Here is a 22,091-nt window from a genome sequence, read left to right on the forward strand (position 1 = left end):
AAAATAAAATAAAAAGGGCTGGGGATATATCTCAGTAATAAATGTACTTTTATACTACTGATTAGTTTACTTTAAATGTTCCTTTTTTCCACAGAGCAGAGAGCTATTTAAATAGTATTATTTTACCTATTTATTTTGGAGTACTCTCAATTTAAAAGGAAATTCTGGGGGATCATTTTAAGATTAGCTCACTTAAGTAAAAGAGATTAGAATTTTTCCTCTCAAAGGTTTCTAATCCTACTATTAAATAACCTATTATAACCAAATTACTAGCTAACTCAAACCCATAATCTGAATTCTACAAAGAAACAAACTAAAACAAAATCCATTTTTTTTTGCTTTACATATTTATTCATACCTACTCTGTAGAGGAGGGAAAGGGGACTAATAGTCTCCATTCATAAAATCCTACATCCAAAATAAGGCCAAAGATGAAAAGAACAGAAATATATTTAAGCATGAAAATCCACATGTAAGCAAATGGGCAGCATAATGGCTCAAACTCTTATTTTGACAAGGATGAGAAAGTAAAAAATAACAGTCCAAGTAAAATTAGTATTTTTAAGGATGAAATCTTTATACAAAGCCTTAATTAAATGCCAATAATCTAGTATTTTATATCTGGGCAGAAGAAGAGAATCAAAACGTGTGTCATTTAAGCTGTTTCAAAGAATTCTCAAGAAATGCAGACATGCTTGGTGTAATAAAAAGGACACTGGGAAAGATTTTGCTTTCAGGATTGCTTTATAACTAGGGTGCTGGGCTAATTCAGTTTTTCCATCCACAAAATGAGAAGTATAGATTCCATGTATGACATTCTAAAATGCTATCAAGATTCTACTTCCAAAAAGGTCATGGTATATTTTAAGAGCATGGGCTTACGTGCATCAGAAGGACCTGAATGCAAATATGAGCTATTATTTGCTTGCAGTATGGGATTAGGCAAGGTATTTACTATTCTAGCCTCAGTTTCTTTTACTTGTAAAGTTCACAAGTATCTCAATATTTTCTTGTAAAGATTAAATGATGATGATGATGAGTAGGATATGAGTAAGTACTCTTTATGTATTTACTATGTGGAAAACACTTCATAAGTTTTTTAGTTGCATTATCTTCTTTAATCTTCACAATAACTTTTTTTGTGTTATCATCTGATACTATCATCTGCATTTATCTAAAGAAACAGAGGTAAAAAGAGGTTAAGTACCTTGCCCATAACCCCAGAGTTAGTCAAAGGCAGAATCAGAATACAACCTTAGGCAACTTGTTTCCCATATTCTCAGTCACCGTCCTTTTCATAGTTCTTGGTACCTAAGAGTTTAATAACCAGTACTTTGTTGTTAGGATGATGAATACTTAAAAGATGTCAAATGCTTATACAATGTCAAAGACAGTTGCTTTTTTTTTTTTTTTTTTTTTTTTTGATGGTGCTGGGGATTAAACCCAGGGCCTTGAGCATGCTAAGCAAGCACTCTACCAACTGAGCTATATCCCCAGCTCCAAAGACAATTGCTTAAACATAAGGGAGTCACCACTCCAAACAAGCAGAGCTGAGCTACAGCCTCTTAAGTTTCTTGTCCACAGAAAAAAGGAGAGTGTTACCAGCAAAGAAAGCCCAAAATGGCTCTCATTAAAATGGATGTTAATAATAACTGTGAACAAGGTTATCCTAAAGTTTCTGCCTGTACTCAACTATTATTGAAATGCCTATCTTTGGGAGACACCTTTGAGATCCTTTAATATCCAGCAATATTTGCATGAACATAGGCTAATTTAAAAGTATTAAAAAAGTAGCAAATTTCAGAAATTATAAAAAATAGTTTAAAATATTATTTTGAAAACTAAATGAGCACTTTGCTTATGATTTTGTAAAATTTGTATAAGTATTTTAGATGTTTTTAGTTTGGTTGTACAATGAATGAGTTAATTAGCATTTTTTCTCAGAATACAGATATTTTAAAATCACTTCACAATTGCAGTTATTTGCACTTGCAGGTATTTTAGATCAACTATGAAACCAAATGCATAATTTTTTCAATACGCTGTAAGTTATTAGGATATCAAATTCGCATTTCTTAATACCTTGACTTTTTGTTTGTTTCAAAGTATCTTTTAAAAAATTAGTTATATTTAGATATACATGACAGTAGGGCATATTTTGACACATTATACATACATGAGGTGCAACCAATTACAATTTTGATCCCATTCTTGTGGTTGAACATGATGTGGAGTTACACTGGTTGTGTATTCATATGTAAATATAGACAAGTTACCATCCGATGAACTTCTATTTCCCCTCCCTACCCTTCCTTCCTTGTTATGGGTTAGCATCCACATATCATAGAGAACATTTGCCTTTTTTTTGGGGGGGGGATTGGCTTAATGCATATAGCATGATAGTCTCCAGTTCTCTCAACTTAACCAACAAATATCATAATTTCATTCTTCTTTATAGCAGAGTAACATTCCATTGTTGTTTCCTTAACTTGGCTATTGTAAATTGAGCTGCTAAAAACATAGGTGTGGCTTTGTCACTGCAGTATGATGATTTTAAGTTCTTTGGGTATAAGCATAGAAGTTCATTGGATTAGACAAAGGGGAATGAAGGGAAGTGGGAGATGGGAATAGGAAAGAAAGCATCTTGTCTTTAAGAAGTAGGTTTCTTTCTTCATAATGTTAACAAAGACCCTTATGTCTGGCTCAATGTTGCCTTTTATGAGCTCAGGCTAAATTCTTTTTCCTCTGAGTGGTTGTGAACTTTTTGTCAGAAGGTTGGGAATGATAAAACAGCTAATAATAATAGTCCATTTATCTCATAATGTATACATTTTCATGATTAAAAACTTTATTATCGATCCTTTTCAAAAGACAAATGGGGAACATAATGAAGTTGCTATATTCACAAGCAAGATGCCCAGGAAATTCTATGAATTTTCTGTGACTTCTAAATTTCCTAGCTCCTAAAGGTAAATGTTCTAACTAATAATCCTTCTCAAATGTTTTTTTAATGCACTTGTTTTATTCATACTTTTCTAGTTACTGATCTATTTTAAATAATCAGTTAACAGGATTTAATAATCAGCAATAACTAGGTTAATTTCTCACTAATATCAAATGATATAATGTTTGAACTATAAAGGGCCTAAGAAATAATGTCATTTATCATTTTATAGAAGAGAATACTGAGGCCCAGAAAAGTTAAACCATTGGCTCAGGATCTCATAAAGAGGGAGAATCAAGACTAGCTAGCTGTTCATTCAACCAGGCAAGCTTTATTTAGAGATGGCCAGAACCAAGTAATTATTCAATTAGGTAGGCATAAATCACAGCACAACATTAGAATTACTGATGTCAGCCTTTTGAACTAACTTCTGCATTAGAGCAGCAGTTTATTGAAAGGTACAAGAGCAATTTAAGGGGTTATTCATTTATAAAATAATTGAAACATCATTTAGTATAATATTTAGAAACATTTTAATTGTGTTCATAAGCAAGCACTGAATTAAAAAAGGGGGAAACATCTAGACATGCAGTTATCTTTTTTAAAAAATATTTATTTTTAGTTTTAGTTAGACAGAATACCTTTATTTTATTTTTATGTAGTGCTGAGGATCGAACCCAGGGCCTCACACGTGCTAGGTGAGTGCTCTACTGCTGAGCCACAACCCCAGCCCTAGACATACAGTTACCTTTATGTTAATAAATATACAATGCTTAATGCTGCGATTATAAATTTTTTCCTATTTAGATATACACATGCTGGGATAGGGGAAGGCAATCAGTAATTCCCGAACAACCACTAATTCTTGGCAGAGGTTCCTTTGTATATGCAATTGTATTTAATTTTATGAAAACAATAAAGCAAATAATATTCTTATTTGAAAGATAAGGACATTAAAGTTTGGTAATATTAACCACCTGGCAAAAAGCCATTAAGGGGCAGGCAAAAGAGTGATTTCACTATCCAAAGCTGACTCCTTCCATGACTGAAATCGACAAGCATTTCTGAAGGGTTTTTCCAGAATTAGAGATCTAATCAAATAGCTACGGAATATGACTCTTCTCTGGCTTGAAAGGGAATGGTCACTACTGGACAATACATCCTGAAATATGACTTTTAACCTCATTTTGAGTTAATCAGATCAGGTATAAAAAGAGTAAACATTTGCTGTAAAATTTTTCAGTTAAGAAAGTTTATTAGTACCGAATAATCCATAATATAAATTGTCAAGTACTTTTCATAAATAATTTCAGAAAGTTAGTAGGTAATAGAGATAGAAGTTAGTAGATGGTAGAGATAGAAGGCATGCCAAGAACTATCTGGCTTCAGAACAACACACAAGCTGCTGTAATTCATTATGGTCAGTCTTCTAATACACAAAAAAAGGAGCAAGGATACAAGGCCTCTTTCTTGCTGTAAGAAATTGATCTTCTTCTACCTTGGTCATCAAGCAGGAAAGCAAATATGTATTCTTTAACACCAAATAGGTGTTTATTAAGCAATATTAAATGTTGAAAAATACAACAGTGGGAATTTAGTGAATTGTGGTATCAACCTATACTTGACTTCATTGTACATTAAAAAATATCTTACTAATATGCACAAAAGCATTTAAAATACATCACTTAACATATTGTTATACTGGTTCATCAGTAGGAATGTAGTGAAAAATACAACAGTGGGAATTTAGTGAATTGTGGTATCAACCTATACTTGACTTCATTGTACATTAAAAAATATCTTACTAATATGCACAAAAGCATTTAAAATATATCACTTAACATATTGTTATACTGGTTCATCAGTAGGAATGTAGTGAAATAGTAGGTGAAAAAATTGTCAGTTGTATTCCATTTGATTTACTTAATCACTGATTTTGCTAAGTATAAGGAAACTTACTAATATTTTGTCCTTAATACAGGAGTGAATTTTGTTAGTTTCTTGATAAAATGATGTTATTTTCCAATAGGATGAGTTAAAGTTATAGAATGTATGTCAGGTTGTACTAAACAAACACTTAAATCTAGGTGCAAAGAACCTTAAAAAAATCTTAGGGCAAGTAATTCAATGTCTACATCTCTGTAAATATTTGAATCTATAATCTTCTAAGGCAAAACTTAGTATCTTTATGTGGTGAGCATAGAACTAGCAGTTAGGTTATAATACTGACACTTAGGATTATATAATTTCAACTCTGACAATCAAGAAATTTTTGTGCTTTATTTAAAGGTATAGCAAACCATTATCAGTTATTGTAAATCTAATTTCTTAGGTCAAATTTTATGATATTACTATCAGTACACACAGATAATTAAGATGATAAATGCTCTAATTCAGTGGCTGAGTATAAAAAATCTTTTTGATAACACATAATTATCAAGAACATACTTAAAATTAATGCAAAACAGATTATAGACCTAAGAAGCTAAAAATTAGAAAAAAAAATAGGAATAAATCTTCCTATTCTTAAGTTGGTGGGCAAAGATTTCTTAGATATAAAATTGAAAACATAATTTATAGCGTTACAGCCAGGTGCGATGGCACACTTGGAATCCCAGTGGCTTGAAAGGGTGAGGCAAGAGGATTGTAAGTAAACTCTAAACAAAATATAAAAACGGGATGGAGATTTGGCTCAGTGGTTGAGTACCCCTGAGTTCAATCCCTGGTATAAATATATATATATATATATATATATATATATATATATATATATATATATATATATATGTATGTATGTATCATGTAATATATACATATATAATACACATAAATATATTATATATATGTATATATATATTTACAAAAGCAAAATTTGATAAACATGACTTCTTGAAAATTGGATATTTCTGCTTTATGGAGAATCCTTGGAAAACTGGGAATGGAACCACCAATTGACCCAGCTATCCTACTCCTTGGTCTATAACCAAAGGACTTACAAATAGCATACTACAGCCACATCAATGTTTACTACAGCACAATTCACAATTGCTAAACTGTGGAACCAACGTAGATGCTCTTCAGTAGATGAATGGATAAAGAAAATGTGGTATATATACACAATGGAATATTATTCAGCACTAAAGGAGAATAAAATCATGGCACTTGCAGGTAAATAAATGGAGTTGGAGAATATAATGCTAAGTGAAGTTAGCTAATCCCAAAAAACCAAATGCTGACTGTTTCCTCTGATTTAAGGATGCTGATTCATAATGGGGTCAGTTCATAATGAGAGGATTAGATGAACTCTAGATAGGGCAAAGGGGAGGGAGAGGAAGGAGGCATGGGAAATAGGAAAGACAGTGGAATGAAATGGACATCATTACTCTAAGAACATGTATGAAGACACAAATGGTGTGACTCTATTTTGTGTATGGTACAACCAGAAATATGAAAAATTGTGCTCTATATGTGTAATATGAATTGTAATGCATTCTGTTGTCATATATAACAAATTAAAATGAAAAGACAAGCCACAGACTGGAATAGAATATTTAAAAATCATATACATGCTACAGGATTTGTATTGAGAATATATGAAGTTCTTCGAGTTAATAAGATGACAACCAATGAATTTTTAAAAAAATGGACAAAGAATAGAAATTTCACTACAGAATTTCTACAAATGACAAAGCATTTGAAAAAACATAAGAAAAAATGCTCAGTATTATAAATCATAAGGAAGATGCAAATAACAGGAACAGAAACATACCACTACACATCCAATAGAATGATAATATCATTGTTGACAAGGATGTAGAAAAAGTAGAATCCATATATATTACTGATAGTAACATAACATGATATAGTCACTGTGGAAAATAGTTTAGCAGCTTTATAAAAAGTAAGTATACACCTATCATATGGATCTGATAATTCCATTCCCAGTTATTACAGAAGAATAAACAAAAAAAACCCCTTTTTTAAAAACTTTTTTTATATATATATTTTTTTAGTTTTCGGTGGACATAACATCTTTATCTTTATGTGGTGCTGAGGATCGAACCCAGCGCCCCGCGCATGCCAGGCGAGCGCGCTACCGCTTGAGCCACATCCCCAGCTCCCAAAAAACGCTTTTAAGCACTTATTCATAGCAGAATTATTCATAATAGTCTCAAACTGGAAATAGTCTAAAACAGCCATAAATGGATGACAGATAAATAAAATGTGGTATTCTCATATAATGGAACACTGTTCAGCAATAAAAAGAAAAAAATTACTAATACACATTACAACATGAATGAACCTTAAAAACATGATGCTAGCTACAAGGCAGAAGTGTTATATGATTCTGTTTATATAAAACTTCTAAAATTGGGAAAACTACAGAGACAAAAAGTGGATCAAATGATGTCAGCAAAATTGTAGAATAGGTAGCTCCAGGCTCTGGTTCCCTCACAGGCACATTGAATAAACAAGCAGAAAATGACATAAAACAACTTTGTCATAACTCTGGACACTGCCAAAGGTTGACAGCAACCAATCAAATTCTGCCTCAAGAAAAAAGGCAACTTGAAAATGAAAACTCAGCATGTATAGGACTCAAATGTGTGAGGACTGGGTTCTAGTCTGGCAAACCAAACACACACTCCTATTCACAGACACAAACATATACATCACACATGTGAAATTTGTGTAGCTTTTTTACTTGCCCTTGCCCCTGTGCCTACTTCTGATGTGGTAGCAGTGTTAAAGCAGTAACTTCCCAAGTCATTGGATTCTGAGGCAAAAAAGCCGACCTTATTCACAAGTAATAGTATATGTCTGTTCTAGCCTGTCTAGGGACTATCTTGACAACGGACTCAAGGTGCTGTCTATTTCACCTTAACTTTGAACTTAGTCTATGAAAAAACCCTGCAAGGCCTGCAGATGCTTGAGCAAAAGATTTAGGAATTAAAACATTCAAGTGGCCATTGAAGGCACTACAGGAAAAATTGAGAGAGATTCTTTGGTATATTAGGATGTTTAAGCAAATGCTTATCAAAGTTGAAGACACTTAAGAAAAATTTGCCTCCAAATTCTAGCTGGAAATTAACCAGAATAATTGTTTAAAAAGAATCATAACACATAGCTTTGCAAATTTTCATAACGTACTTAAGAACTGTATACAAAATGAAATGTTTATGTTCTAATCATCCACAACCAGTAAAATCTCAATTATGAAAAAAAAAAGCTCCTATATATGGTGGGAAGGATTTAGATAAACACATGCACATCTAGGTGAGATGCATGCTCAAAATAGACGCGAAAAAATCCTAAGCTTTCCTCTTGGGCTGCTCCCTCGATTTAGGGCAAGCGCTTAAGAGTGCCTTATCACAAAGCTAGTCTGTAAAGAGTGGAAGAGGTGGTTGTTTGTTTATCTGTTTGTTTTAATTCCTGATATTCAATAAAATCTCTGCCAAAACATTAGCTATGGGATAAAGAATCATACTTCAGGGAATGTACATGACAAGTAGTGCAGTCTATGTAAAAACATTTTTGAATATTAGTAAATAAATGGAGTACCACAAATAATCAAAAAGTAAAAAATCTTGGGCAAGGGTGAGAATCTGATTTCTACAGTTACTACATTATAATACTTTTATGTCCAGTTTAGAACAACACACCACAAGGCATGTTCTAACTGATTCTTTTCTCATGTACAACATGGAGTTGTTATAACTTGGATTTGGTGAATATAAAATACAATTATATTTAGGTGCTTGAATGCCTCATACTTAATCCATGCTGAATAAATATAAGCTTCATTAATAATAATAATTGAAATTCTAGGAGAGCTAGAATTTCAATCTGGATCTATATGAATCAAAAGCATATGACAAATCTTTAAGAAAACAGTACTAACTCCTATGCTTCATTGGTAATAGATTTAAAATAAAATGTGTTATTCTTTAAAATAAAAAAAAAATATATTTTACAAGCCCTCAAAAACTTTTAATAGGTTGGTGGTTTATTTTGAAGTGTCTTAAGGTGTGATCTACTAAATTCATATTCTCTATTATCTTTAAAACCATAAATTATGTCACTGCTTTAATAACTTTGGGTTTATTTTGAAAAGACCATAAGAAATGAAAAAAGCACTTAATTGACATACAGGATGGAGAAAATAAAATTCTTCATATGCAGACTCCTAAATCAAAGGAGAAAAATGGAAAAGAAATCAATAGTGTAGTGAGATCATTTTTTAAAATTTAAGAAATATGAAGTGGGAGTGGACATGAAGAACTTTTATATTTATTCCTGAATACTTAATAAAGAAAGTATTTGACTACAGAAAGGTCCTGGTCCCAAATGATGGATCACAATTTAGAAATGATCACAGCTTTGAAAACTGACTGAAAAATACTAATATGTGGCTATAATTCTAAACAACTGGAGTAGGGGGAAAATTGAAATCCACAAAGAGAGATCCAGGAGCTTATTTCTAAGAAATGCCTCTCATCTGAACATAATAGTTGAGTGATTTTACTCTTGTAATAACTTGAAATTTATTATACTCGATAAAGGCATATTCTGCAAACACTACTTTATCTAACCTAAAGATACATCAATATTTAGTGAATTTTGTATTAAAATCATCATTGCTTGTTTTTTCATAAGTCAACATCAAATTTTATTATTAAAAATATATAAAATACTATAATGAAAATAAAAAATAGTATCACAAAAAATAAAATAGACAATTTCAGAGGAGAAGGGAAGGAAGCAATGGTAGGAGAGCTGGCATCGAGTCACCACCGCTTGGCTTTGATTTTTCTCTAGAATTTGTAGATACAGAATTACACATACACATAATTGTTTTTTGGAATGGATGACTTGGGAGAATGGTTACATAGTATAAAAATTCTAAAAATAATAAGAGAAAAGCCATCAGAAAATGTAAGGAGTAGAATGAAAAGATTTACTATCAAAATATTATATGGTTTAAAATTAAGTGAAATGGTGCAATCGACGAGGATGGTCATGCATTTTAATAAGTAATGTAGAAGAAGGGGTACACAGCATTTAAGAATACAGCTTATGAGACAGGGCCCAAGGTCATTTCCCACCTCTACCAATTCTTTCCAAGCTGTATGACCTTGGGCAAGTTTCTTAACCTCTCTGAATCCCTTTTACTCCATTGAAAAATGAGAATAAATAATATTGTTCATCTCAGAGAGGCCTTGAAGGATACTTGATAAAAATATACAATATTTTCAATTTTTTTCCTTATTATGTTGCCCAGGCTGGTCTTGAATTTTGCAGCTCAAGTGAATCTCCTACCTCAGCCTATAGTGGCTGGGACTATTGATGTCCACCACTATGCTTGGTTAAGCAAAATACCTCTTATAAAATGGTTCTTGACATAAAACAAGTATTTTAAAGTAATCTGAAGTAAACAAATATTTGCAATATACTAATCCCCTAAATCCTTTTGATGTTATTGATATAAAAAGACCTAAACCTTCCTCTTGATGAAATTAAAAATATGTTAGTTAGATGGGGTAATGTGATGACAGGAGGTTAAGTACAGACAATGTCCATTTGACTCTGTGGGAATAAAAGGGAACTGTCTGTTACAGAACAGGAAATGGAATTACTTTGTGAAAGTTGCTAAGGAAAGGATTACTCTGGACAAAAGACATTCACTTTCATCCATTCATCCTCCATTCATTATGTATCATCTATCTAACCCCCATCTACTTACCTAATTCATCACTTAACTCTTTAGGGAGTGAAGATTAAGCACAGAGGAGCTATACACCTATTTACATACAAGAAATACAACTGTGATTTTCAATTGATGGGGTATTTACCCAGGAGGAAAAATGCAGAGCTATAGATGAAAGAAAAGGGGTCAAAATGGAAGCCAGAGTTGTTTGAAAAATAGAGGATATTTAGAAAAGGCTCTTCATAATGTATTCTCAGGCTTCTGACTGATAGCAGAGAATTCCCCTTAGGTGCATGTGCCGGAGAGAAATAAATTTCGCTAACTTTCCAGATATATGTATCTGTAAGATCTATGAATAGGCAAGGTATCTGAAACAATCACTTCCACAGTACTGTGGCAATCAAATAACGAAGAGATATGCATGGGAAGTTAATAGGGAAGTTTTATGGGAAGCTCCACTTATCACAGATCCATTCTACTAATTAGACTTAGAATGACAAAAGTCCCAATTAAGTCATAGATTCTATTAGAAAGTACTGAAAATGTCACCCATTAAAATACAATAATGTAACAATATAATATATAACATTATCCTATGGAGTTTTTATGTACTTTAAATATTGAAAGGGCTAATTACACATTCATAATGCAATGCATCATTAAAAATTAAATGCACAGTACAGTTTTGAAACTACAATGTCAGAGGTATAGCTTTACAAAAAGAACACTCTCATCAAGACAAGCAATAATTCACTATATACATAAAGGGTTCAGGGACCTATGGTTCTAGTTTTTCCTCATATTTATGTACTTTAAAAGGTGATGTTAAATGCTGAATATGTATATAATCAAGACTCTTCAGTAGCAATTTTATAATTTTTTTTATAAATTACTATTTCCAATCAAAAAGTATTCAAAGAATTTATCACATCTTACATTCATGAGTCACCATGATAAATGCCTCACCTGTGTCTCTGCTACAAAATAGAAACTCAGGGACTTTTGCCATGACAACCATTATTTTGTAATAATCACAATGACGAGGAATGGAAAGGGAATACTCATAAATTGGATTTATTATTTGTTTGAAAGAGCACTGTGAATGTTAGTAGAACACTCTAAGAACATCTAATCAATTTAAGTGTTATACAGAACTGTATGCACTTAAAATATTTCAATTTTACCAAAAATGTTTTTTCTTGGTGGCACAAAGATAAGTGTCTAAACTGGTTACCTTTAATTTTTTTCATGTGAAAATAAAATTGGCACTATAAGGATACAAAAGGATATTAAGAAACTGTTTAACTAGTTGTTTACTTAAATGTTAAATGATAACATACTGTAGGTAATACATGCTGTTGTTCACTGGTCAGAATTCAAGAACTAGGAAAAATAAAAAAGAAAATATAAAGATGAGAGTTATATGTTTTAAGGCTCCAGGATATTTTCTACTGAAATCAGCATCCATCTACTTTAGTGAGATTCAGAACAATTTTTAGTTTAATCACTTAACTTCAATCAAAATAAGCAAAAGTCTCAATATATTAGTCTTCATCACGTGAATGACAGAAGTTTTCATTTAGGATTCTATTTGAAGGTACTTAAGATGTACTAAATTTGGTTTCTGTTTTCAAAAACCAATGATTTATATCAATGAGAAGGTTTTCCCCCATTTAATTAAATAGTTCATTCAAAATTATTTGGTCAGTATGTACAGTGTAACTGGCACTACTCTGTGCTTGAGAGAGAATAATAAAGAAAGTACACCAATGGAATACATTCTATCGAGGGTACATGAGAAGAATGCATACTATGTCAGATGGTGATAAATGTTATAAAGAAAATGAGGGAAAAGGAGTAAAGAGTCCTGATGGTAGGGCTTACAATTTTAACAAAGCAGCCAAGAAAGGCCTCCAGGAGAGAGTGACATTTTAACAAAATGAGAAGGTGGTGAGGGAGTAAGCCATGAGGAATACTTGGAGGACAGGATTCTATGTGGAGGGATGAGCAATGGCAAATGCCTCAAAAAGGAACTATTTGAAGAACACCAAAAAGGTCAGTGTGGCTGAAGAGTTACTTTAGTAAAAAAAATAAGATGCTTTGAATTATACTCTTTCTTTTATTTATCCAGTATTTATTGTCAATCTTCTAAAAGGTAGTTAAAGAAGGATATGCTGGTACCAGAACTGTCACTCCAGAGCTTCTCTCCTGCTTGTATCTTGTTTTGGTATCTAACAAACATCTCCAAGCTAACTGTTCAAAACTATTATTTATTAGAACTATAAAATCCTTCTTTCTACTCCTTTTATACCTTATTGAAAGGTGATGCCATCTAGATAGTCAATCAAGAACAATCAAAATCTAGGTCATCTTTGATTTTTCTTTTACTCTTCCAACATCAAATCCTTCAACATGTCCTGGCAATTCTGTCTTCATTATACCTAAATAAGACTGCTTCTCTCCATTTCCTGATAATTGCCCTGGTCTAACTTATTCATAGTCTTTGTCTGGTTAATTGCAAGTTCTCTTAATTAACCTCCTCCAAACTTCCAATTACATTTAGATGAAATCTAAACTCCCTACCTTGGTTCTCAAAGTCATAAAAGGTCTTACTAAGGGGCTGCTTTCATTTTTTTTCCCCATTGAATATTTGTCCTCAGAACCTTCCCTTAGGGTGTTCCCTCTGCATGGAGCATCCTCCCCCCTAAGATCTTGTGTAATAGCTGAAAGCTCAACTTTCTGGTCAAATGTGACCTTCAACCAGCTACATAAATTCTTATCAACTTTCTATCGCAGGGCATTGCTTTATTTCCTGAAAGCTCTTAACACTTTCTAAAAATCCCTTACTAATTTGCTTGTTTTTGTCTTTTCTCCTTCTATAGAATTTAAACTCCATGAAAGAGTTTAGCTATATGCCAAACATCTAAAACAGGGCTTGTCCAAATAATAGGCACTCAAAAATTATTTTTTGAATACTTATATATAGCATTTCATTACAAAACAGGAAGAAAACTAAATGGAAGAAAAACTGACAGAAATACTATTTTAAAGAATATATACATTGAACTCTAATTGAATTGATGTCTGTACCACACAATTCATTCAAAGATGGCAAAAGTATTATATTTCAGATTCCTTGAACCTAATCCCTATATACCATTTGTTCATATTTCACATACTAAATAGTCTGCATTTGTGTTTACTTGATAAATTCTGACTGGTGGTAAAAGTTTTATGATAGTACATTTAAGAGAGAGTACCTGAAACTCCACACATTTTTTTTTGTTTTGTTTTATTGATGATTCTAACTGGAGTTTAGTGTCCTTTTAAAGCAAAAACAATAATAAAAAATGATAAGGGCACTTAACAAAACAGTCAATTTTCAACTATACAAAATAAGTAAGTAAAAGCCCACTATTAATTTAGGACTTTGGAATAAAAAGCAACCATAAATGACTGACATAAGACCGAATCCAGAAAGCATAACATCTAGACCTTTCCCCTATATAGCTTTTTTAGATATAATATCACTCATCTAATTGAAAGTATTTGATTTTTAATTTGTAAGACAGAATATTAACATTCAGATCCAATTAGCATACAGACTAAATATAAAATTTAAATCCTAGTATATGGCTTATTTGATTTACTTTTACTTCTAGATCAAGAGATATTAAGAAACAATTTATCAGACTGTTATTCAGTATACCTAATTTAAAATAAAGGGAGTATAACTGCTATAAAGTATTGTTTTGAAGTAAACATTTCATGGTTAATTTGAAATTAACATTTAAATTTGTACCAGGCATTATGAAGACTTCATAACATAACTTCATTGATTATTTACTGTGCTATGCACAACTGAATTAGATTTGCTCTCAACCATCAATGACAATGCCTTTAAGTCCTTTCATATCCTCCAATATATTAATAAATTTGATGGATGACAAATTTTTCTGTTTTCATTAGCTCCACTGTTCATCACAGTACTGTTTATAGATCTGATTGACAATTCTGAGTCTCTAGTATCATGCCTGGTACTCTTTCTTGAAGAAGAAAATATCAGATCTTGTGATGATCTGATACATCAGTTAGCACTGGAATGGAATATATAAATTTAAACATTATATTTCAAATGATCTAATCTATAGATAATCCTAACATCCTGTATAATGTTTGATTTTCCTGTAGTTTGGAAGGGTTCCCACCCCCCAACTATACGTGGGATTGCAAATAGTAAAAAACATCAACACATGGGGCTGAGGTTGTAACTCAGTGATAGAGTGCTTGCCTTGCATGTGTGAGGTACTAGGTTCGATCCTCAGTACCATATCAAAATAAATAAACATATTGTGTCCATCTGCAACTAAAAAAGTATCTAAAAAAACAAAAAACAAAAAAAAAACAAAAAAAAAAAGTCAACATATTTTCTCCAAGTTTGGTCTTATGTACCTTTTTTTTTTTAACAGAAAAATACATCTTAATTCTATTGATTTTTGTCCTATATAATTTATGACAGACAACTGATTAAAATAAATTTTTGAATTTGATATTCTGACCCTAATATATTGTGTAAAGGGAAGAGACATAAAACAAAGATATACACTCCTTAATGACCTCTTAGCTAACAGAAGCATTTATGTGTTGCAGATCTTCCAAGCATGAGGATAAGAACCTAGCACTTTGTCTAGTAGCCAGTAAGAGCTGCTATTTATTGGGTGACTTCTCTGGCTCAAGGACTTCTCCAACTTCTGTAAATGGTAGAAGAAAGTATCAGATCTTGTGATGATCTGATACATGAGTTAGCAGTGGAATGAAATTTTGTGACTTTTGTGACACTGAGGGCCTGCTAAACTGTTGGTTTAGCAGGCCCTCAGTGTCATCATCTTGTACCACATTTTAGTATCTGTCAATGGTTTCTGACTACCTCTTTAGCATTCCTTTTTACTATCCTTAGCCCTCTCATATATATTTCCTTTTTTGGAGGGCTCATGCAGGTCTTGACCGCTAGACTCTTGGAGGATTCTCCAACCTGCTTTGGTTTTATTCCATTTAGTTTGGCTATATAGTCTTCCAGCTCTGTTGTCTTATCATCATGATTAATATGATAACAATCTTAATATCCAATCTAGCTTTCTCCCCTGATTTACCTGTCTTTATGAATAGTCCTGATTTACCTGTCTTTATGAATAGTATAATCATTCTCTTAATTATTCACACAGTGTTTTCTTTTTTATCCTCTCTAGGGTCAAACCAATCCCCAAATTTACTGATTACTTTGTTAAGTTTCTTATGCCTATCAGTCTATTTATTGATGTAGTTGTGGCTCAAGCTCTCACCACCTCATTCCCTGACCTGTCTCCTGACTGGTTTCCATCCTAGAAAATATCTTAAAACTGTATCTTAAAATTGTTTCAACCTGACTCTCTTTTGAAATAAAAGGCACCTCAGAGATTTTTATAATCTTCCTTGAACTCTAATTTCATACCCAAGAAACATTACTTTATGCATATTCCCTCCAGATCAAAAGATCTCAACTCAACTTTATTTCCTGAAGTTAATAAAAAAAAAGTTATTAACAAAGAGCTGTTTGAAATTGTTACTACTTCTCATTACTTCTACCGAATAAAATCAACATTTGTTTACCTGTTACTTACCTGATAATCCAAATGTGTTCACAGTTCATTTGTATCTTTCTACATTTTTATAGAAACTCTATTCAAGCCAAAATGTTTTTAGCATTTACTAACCATGCCATTTCACATCACTATAAATTTAGACAAACCTTAGAGATGCTTTCAAGTCCAGTCCAAAATTATTTCATGAGGCTTTCCTATTCTTTCTCAGTCTAGAATGATCTATATTACCACATACTTGGGTTGAATTTTTCCTGTGGCATTAATTTCATAATTAACAATGAAATACAGTCTTTTTTTTCCTCTTATATATATCCGGCCCTCCCTCCCGTCCTCCCTCCTTCCCTGCCTCCCTACCCACCCACACTCACTTTCTCTCTTTCTTATTCTAGGGATTAAACTCAAGAGCCCTTGACAACTGAACTACATTCCCAACCCTTTTTATTTTGAGACAGGGTCTTGCTAAGTTACTTAGGGCCTCACTCAGTTGCTGAGGCTGACCTTGAATTTCAAATCCTTTTGCCTCAGCTTCTTATTTTTGTACATATTTTTCTTTTATCTTCCCAACTAGATTATAAATTTCTTGAGATCTTATTTGGAGATTCTAGCAGAGGAGCACAGCTACTCGTATACTCTTGACCAAAGAATGATCCTCCTTTATGGGGGAAGGTCATCTTCTTTGACAGTGCGTGTAACTTTGGAAGGGACACACATGGAGAAGTGAGGGAGGAAGAGGTCACCTGCCTAGCCAGCCAGATAAGCCAAATCAACTCTGGCCATCCACGGAGGTGACAGAAGACACAGCTAGATCGCCTTCACCTCTTAGATTATAAATTCTTAAAGGCAAGGACCTTAACTTAAAAATATCAGCTTCCTTGCATGGTGTTCAGTAGAATATTTAAAGCATAATAGAGGCCCAATTTTTGTAATCTTACTTGCAGGAGTTGATGACCTTGAGAAACTACACAACTTTTTCTAAAGGAGTTGTTAATGGAAATCAGAAGATAGAAACAATTTAACATGAGTTTAGAAAATCTCTTATAAAAATTCTAACATTTAAAAATTTACAGGGTAATAAATACCTATTTTGGTTTCTTTATTACCACTCTTAACTATTACTCTTCTGTAATTTACTACTTTACTATTAATGCAACAACAGAAAATAGGGAAAACAGGGAGTAAAAGTAATATAACCCACTGTTTATATATCCTCTCCCCCTTTTTTTAAAAAGACAAGTAATCTTGAAATCATTGTTTGAATGGAAATACTTGGAATACTCTTCTTTGATCCAGGCTTCTTCCTGTCACCTATATCATTCATTCAAACATGAGAATTTCTGAAATCATGTTGACTTCTTGGCTGTCAGTCCTTTCCCTCAGCTTGTTTTAAAGGGAGTGGGTGTAGTAGAAGATGAAGGGCAGAATGAAATTCACAGATGTATTCAAACATACTTTTCATAGGAAAATGCATATTTCAATATATTAATATTCATAACCGTATTCAATGCCATCTGCTTTTTTGGACTCATTAGTAGTATTTTTTGGCAATCTCCAACTAAAAACACACCTTTAAAAGGCATTGTCAAGTAGTTATTAAAGGTTTACTGATACATAAAGTTTTTGAAAAGAGGGAAGAAATATTTAGGTTTTTTACTTTGACTATGTCCTATGTTCCGCATGTCTTAATAGTAATATGTAAATGTCCACATTTATGATTATCAAAACAAAAAATTTAAATTGAACCTACTCATAATTTTTGTTACAAGCAGAACAATTTATGATATAAACACAATCATAATACATACAAGTTTAATTTGGAGGTTTTTAAGTAGGGGATTAGGGGGTCAAGGAGGTCTGTGAAATCCTAGAGAATTATATAGTACATATATGCTTTTTATTTTTTCATAGAGGATCACTCTCAAAGGCATCTGTTATTAATAAAGCTAACCAAATTAATCAGTAAACTTTAAAAACAATAATTTCATTGTTTTATTGACTATTTTATTGACTATTTTCAATAAAAACCATAAACCAGGCTCAAGAAATTTACTCCAAACTAAAGTAATACTCAATGAAATACAGCTAAAATACAGTTCATCATTTTCATCCTATGGAAATATCCACTACATAACATTGTCAAACCTCCTGCTTAAGCTGCCTTGTTCAGTGGTTCAGTGTATTTCCATGACACTGAACATCAAATCGATTTAATCATTCAAGTAGCAGCAACAAAAGATAGGTAAATCCAATAAAAAGATTAAAATTTCTTATACTCGTGCTATGAGCTTTACTCATACTGTGTTATTTACAATAGACTTGAAGGTGGATATCATTGTTATTCTCATACTATAAGTGAGGAAACTGAGGTCTCTGGGATGGTGACATGGTTCCTCTTTTGAGGAACAGGCTGTGGTGTTTATTAGCAAACTGAAGGAACAACAGGATGAGAGTGAGCAAGGGACACTTTTTAGGTGTTGGTCATGTAGAAGTCTTTCCCATTTAATACAAAAATCCTTTACAGTAACTCTAACAAATGATGAAAGGAATCATATGTTTCAGAAGTTCCCAATCAATGTGAACTTGATTAACTACATAGAATCTTATGAAACCTGAAATCTTAGAAATTGTTATTCCTTAGAATTAATATGTAACTAAAAGTGTTTTTAAATATTCAAGTTTTAATAGTTCAGGTTAACTTAATTTTGTTTGTTTCATATTATGGATATAGAGGTTGAATATCTGTAAACTGAAAATCTGAAATGCTCCACAATCTGAAACTTCTTGAGTGCCAACATGATGACACAAGTAGAAAATTCCACGCATGAATTCATGTCATGGGTTGGCATCAAAATGCAGGCACACTAGTTGCATTCTATAAAATTATTTCTAGGCTATATACATGAGGTATATATGAAATAGAAATGAACTTTATTTTCACTGAGGCCCCATTCTCAAGATATGTCATTATGCATGTGTAAATATTCTAAAATATGAAAAAATCCAAAAATATGAAACATTCCTTGTCCTAAGCATTTGGAATAAGGAATACTCAATGTGTATATGAAAATTCATAATTCCTATTCCTAATTATAGTAATTTCTAATTATTCTTTAGAAAAGTTTCAGTATATTTTCTTATTTTGCATGTCATTCCTATAAAGAAGATCAAGTTCAAACTATTTTAAAAACACATAAGCCAAAAATTCCTCATTATCAAGGAAGTAACCATATGTCATACTGTACTTTAGAATAGGTATCTTTTAAATCTACAATAGTTCTAGAAAAAACTGAAGTTATTTGCTGTTATAAGGAATAACATGACTAAGTCAGAAATAGGGGGGGAAATCTGAAAGGCAAAAACAATCTTACCAAAGTCTGCGAATGCTGACTGTCCAACTACCACCATATTTTGAGGTTTTGTAAGTATATTATGGACAGAGAAGTTCCCACCCTGTGAAAGTCAGAAAACTTTGAATTAGATCATCATAATACACTCAACTGTCAAGGGTGAAACAAAGCATTTTAAATTAAAGCAGCGAAAAAAGCTAAGACTTCTGTCATATTACACTAAAATCAATCAACAATCTCCTGTCCACTTTTATCACTTATTACGAAACAAAAGAACCATTATAAGAAAGTATGAATCTGGATTACGTTTTTTTGCTATCAATTCTGGTATAATACCCTTTACCAAATAATCATCATAATTTCAAACATAATGAGTGTATTCTAATTTCAAGTACTGTGGAAGGCATTAAAAATATATATAAGCATAAAACTACCAGTTAGGAGACTGATGTAAGTCAGATAAAGAATTTCTAAAGGTAACATAGTGGTAGAAGGAAACAGGAAATTTTAAAATCTATTTTACAGAATTTATGGTAATAAAATTCAGTCAGGTATACTTAAGAAAAGCTGTTCAGATGAGAGAAGAATTCTATTGATCCATAATGGGCCAATCCAAGATCAACTTAAGTTTATGTAATAATGAAAAGTATTACAACACCTGACATTGTACTATGCTGTCACCTATAGTAAACAGAACTCACTAGAGACCCTTTGTTTCAATGACTTTTTCCAAAATGAAATGGTACACATCTGACTTCCAAACATAATATGCATTAAAAATTGTTTCCTGGGGCTGGGGTTGTGACTCAGCAGTAGGTGCTTGCCTAGCACATGAGAAGCACTGGGTACGATCCTCAGCACCACATACAAATAAATAAATAAATAAATAAAATAAACTTATTGTGTCCAAATACAACTAAAAAAGAATATTTAAAAAATTATTTCCTTTCCCTTCTATTGTTTTGTTTTTAACAAAACATTCAATTTGGAATTCTGAGCTTCCCCCCCCCTTTTTTCCCCTGCCTTTAGGTACTAGGATTGAACTTTGGGGTGCTTTATTATGGAGCTACATCACCAGGCCTTTTTTTACTTTTATTTTCAAATTTTGAGACAGGGTCTCACTAAGTTCTAGAGTCTGGCCTCAAACTTGCAATCCTGCTGCTTCAGCCTTCTGAGCTGCTTCAGTACCAAGGTGCCTGATTGAGCTCTTAATTTTATAAAGAGTTCTCTTACCACTAAAAATCTCCATTCACTGATATATTGACTCTGATTTCTAAATCATACATAGGACGTCTATATATTTGAAAGTTTTTTTCTTCTTTATTCCTCTAAGGATATTATAAATCTGAAAGTCAGTTTGTTAAGAAATCATTTCTGACCTTTACAGAGAAAGATACTGGTATAATGAAAACATGAAAATCAAATGCTTGAGCAGAAGGAGTAAGATTTGTCCTGTGCCAGGCAATCTTCCAATTATTTTAAAACTCCATTATCAATATACAGAAACATGTTTATCCCACCTTTATCTAAATATCTACTATACTTTTAAAATGATTTTTCTGTAGACATTTTATTTACAGAGGTGTATAAACTTCAGGTTTCCCCTCTAGTCCTTACTACATCCTAAGACTGCATTAGGGATATTGTGTTAAAGTTGCTAAATTTCTTTCTTTCTTTTTCTTTTTTTAGAGGGGGGGAGAGACAGGGAGGGAGGGAGGGAGAGAGAGATTTTTTAAAAATATTTATTTTTTAGTTTTCGGTGGACACAACACCTTTATTTTATTTTTATGTGGTGCCGAGGATCGAACCCAGAGCCCTGCACATGCCAGGTGAGCGCGTTATCGTTTGAGCCACATCCCTAGCCCAAAAGTTGCTAAATTTCTGACTGGTGTATTAATTGCTCTTGCATTTTAGAAAGATCACAGCATTGTGTACTGTGTGGATAAAATATTTCTTGAAAGGCTGAAAACAACTCTCTTAAAAAATTAGCATTATATGAAATATGAATATCAATTGAATATATTGATAAGTGAATGAATTACTCTAGTGAAGGTCTGTGAAATTTTGTGAGTATATCCTCATGATTCATCTCTATTGAGAAACAATGACAATTATCAAGTAATAGGATCCTATGTCTAACATGCCATATTCGCAGTGAGCATTGATATAAGAAAAGCAATACTTGCTTCTAATTAATGGAGAAAGAGAACACATACTGTCCAAAGTTAAGTATATGCAGAACACATTATATATTGACATAGTTGGGGAAAAGACAATAATTTAATTTAGATGAATTTTCTGTCACAACCACTATTTTTCTTCATTCCAGTTGCCAGTGAAAATCTATAACTGAATCCATCCAGATTAGTGTCAATTACTTATTTATTATTTGATGAAAATGATTTAATAAACTGTTTCATCCATATGTTATTGCCCTCATTAGATAACACATTTCA

At 32.3% G+C, this 22,091-nt stretch overlaps 1 protein-coding gene across 2 annotated transcripts in view; it reads right to left on the reverse strand.

Moving 5' to 3' along the window:
* Positions 1–22,091, reverse strand: part of ITFG1 (integrin alpha FG-GAP repeat containing 1) — a 256,647-nt gene that overhangs the window by 139,298 nt on the left and 95,258 nt on the right. For both annotated transcript variants that reach the window (XM_081273851.1, XM_081273850.1), the window contains exon 8: positions 19,657–19,738. In XM_081273851.1, coding sequence (XP_081129977.1) covers positions 19,657–19,738 — 82 coding nt within the window. The remainder of the gene's footprint in view (positions 1–19,656; positions 19,739–22,091) is intronic.

This window comes from Spermophilus citellus (assembly GCF_964194105.1).
Source record: "Spermophilus citellus genome assembly, chromosome: 18".
NCBI lineage: Eukaryota > Metazoa > Chordata > Mammalia > Rodentia > Sciuridae > Spermophilus > Spermophilus citellus.